At 32.7% G+C, this 1,411-nt stretch overlaps 1 protein-coding gene across 1 annotated transcript in view; it reads left to right on the top strand.

Moving 5' to 3' along the window:
* Positions 1-974, top strand: part of LOC108758537 (intraflagellar transport protein 81 homolog) — an 88,070-nt gene extending 87,096 nt beyond the window's left edge. The window contains exons 6-7 of the mRNA XM_018503541.1: positions 394-711; positions 801-974. Of these exons, the coding sequence (XP_018359043.1) occupies positions 394-711; positions 801-974 (492 nt within the window). The remainder of the gene's footprint in view (positions 1-393; positions 712-800) is intronic.
* Positions 975-1,411: the final 437 nt, after the last annotated feature.

Below are 1,411 nucleotides of genomic sequence, written 5' to 3'. Positions count from 1 at the left end.
GCAGCCGGATTCGGATTCAGCGCGAAAAATTACGTAAGAAAACATAGTTAAATCCCAATCAACAAAACCATGCAGGCCTGTGTAATTTATTAAGACCGTATATGTGAATGCACAACAAGTAAGATTAATATTATTAATTGCTCAAACTAATATTATTAAATCAATATTACTAATTGCTTGTCGATAATTTGTGATATTACTATTATAGCTCTGTTAAAATAATGATTCAAGATTGAAAATTAAATTCGGCGAGTAGTATTTGATATGTGTAAAATTTATACCAAATTATTTAAGTACTAAAAAATTTAATTTGACTGTTTAAAGTTTTCATTTCTTAATTGTTGCGTATTCACATTACAGTTTTAAAAGATACTTTATTAATGTTATTTTTAGATAACTGAAAATGATATCGACAAAGTGGGACCGTTCAGACAACAAGCTGCTGCTGTCGGAAATATGAAACGGAATGCTCTTGAACGTTTAGGAAAAACAGAAAGTTACTTAGAGGAATTACAATCACGATTAAAAGAGAAACAGGATTATTCAAAGACTTTATTGGAGACGTCAATACCTAGAGCAGAAGAATTAAAAAAATATATCAATCGTTTAAAGACTAAGAGTACATTATATAAACGTTGCAAAGCGGAGAGAGCTGGGTTAAAAGCTGAAAGTGGCGTACTTCAACGAACAGTAACTATTCTTGACGAACAGGTATTGGAACATACAATTTATAGAATTTCTTAAACTACAAGTAAATCGATATAATAAATATGTATATGCGATTTGTATTATGATTTCAGATAATTCATTCTTATTCAGTGAATATCACACCTAAAGTAATAATTCCAGAAAATTATACACTAAATAACGCATTAGCGACAAGTACTCAGTTGTCTCATTCGATATTGACTCTGCGAACCAATCTTGCCCCGGTCATAAAAGGTAATATAACAAGGTTCTATTTATACAAATAAATAATGTTTATTAAATGTTATTAAACATGGGCGCCGACTATAGGGGGGGGGGGGAGATAATTTTTTGCCCCCTTAATAGTTTTTACTTTTTGGTATTAACAAAAATTTTTTAACAATTGCAAATAATTTCTACGATCAAAACTGCGAGAAAGCGTCTGCGACGTGACATACGCTATATATAACGTTGACACGACGAATTAAAATTAGCGACGCTGGCACGTCATCTGCTGTCCTATGGCGCTTTCCAACAAGAGACACACATGATACGGTGTGACATTGTATCATTACATTCTTACAAAGTCCTATATATGAGAAAAACGGAATCGCGTCGCGATTTCTGATTGGTGATATCTCTACCTAATTAAAGCAGCCACATTGAGCCCGTAGTGGAAAGCTATACATATGTCTCCTTTTTACAGCTGAAGGGCCCATATTTA

The sequence above is a fragment of the Trachymyrmex cornetzi genome, unplaced genomic scaffold (assembly GCF_001594075.2).
Source record: "Trachymyrmex cornetzi isolate Tcor2-1 unplaced genomic scaffold, Tcor1.1 scaffold159, whole genome shotgun sequence".
Taxonomy (NCBI): Eukaryota; Metazoa; Arthropoda; class Insecta; order Hymenoptera; family Formicidae; genus Trachymyrmex; species Trachymyrmex cornetzi.
The sequence above is the reverse complement of the archived record's forward strand: the minus strand, read 5'-3'. Positions and strand labels throughout refer to the sequence as shown.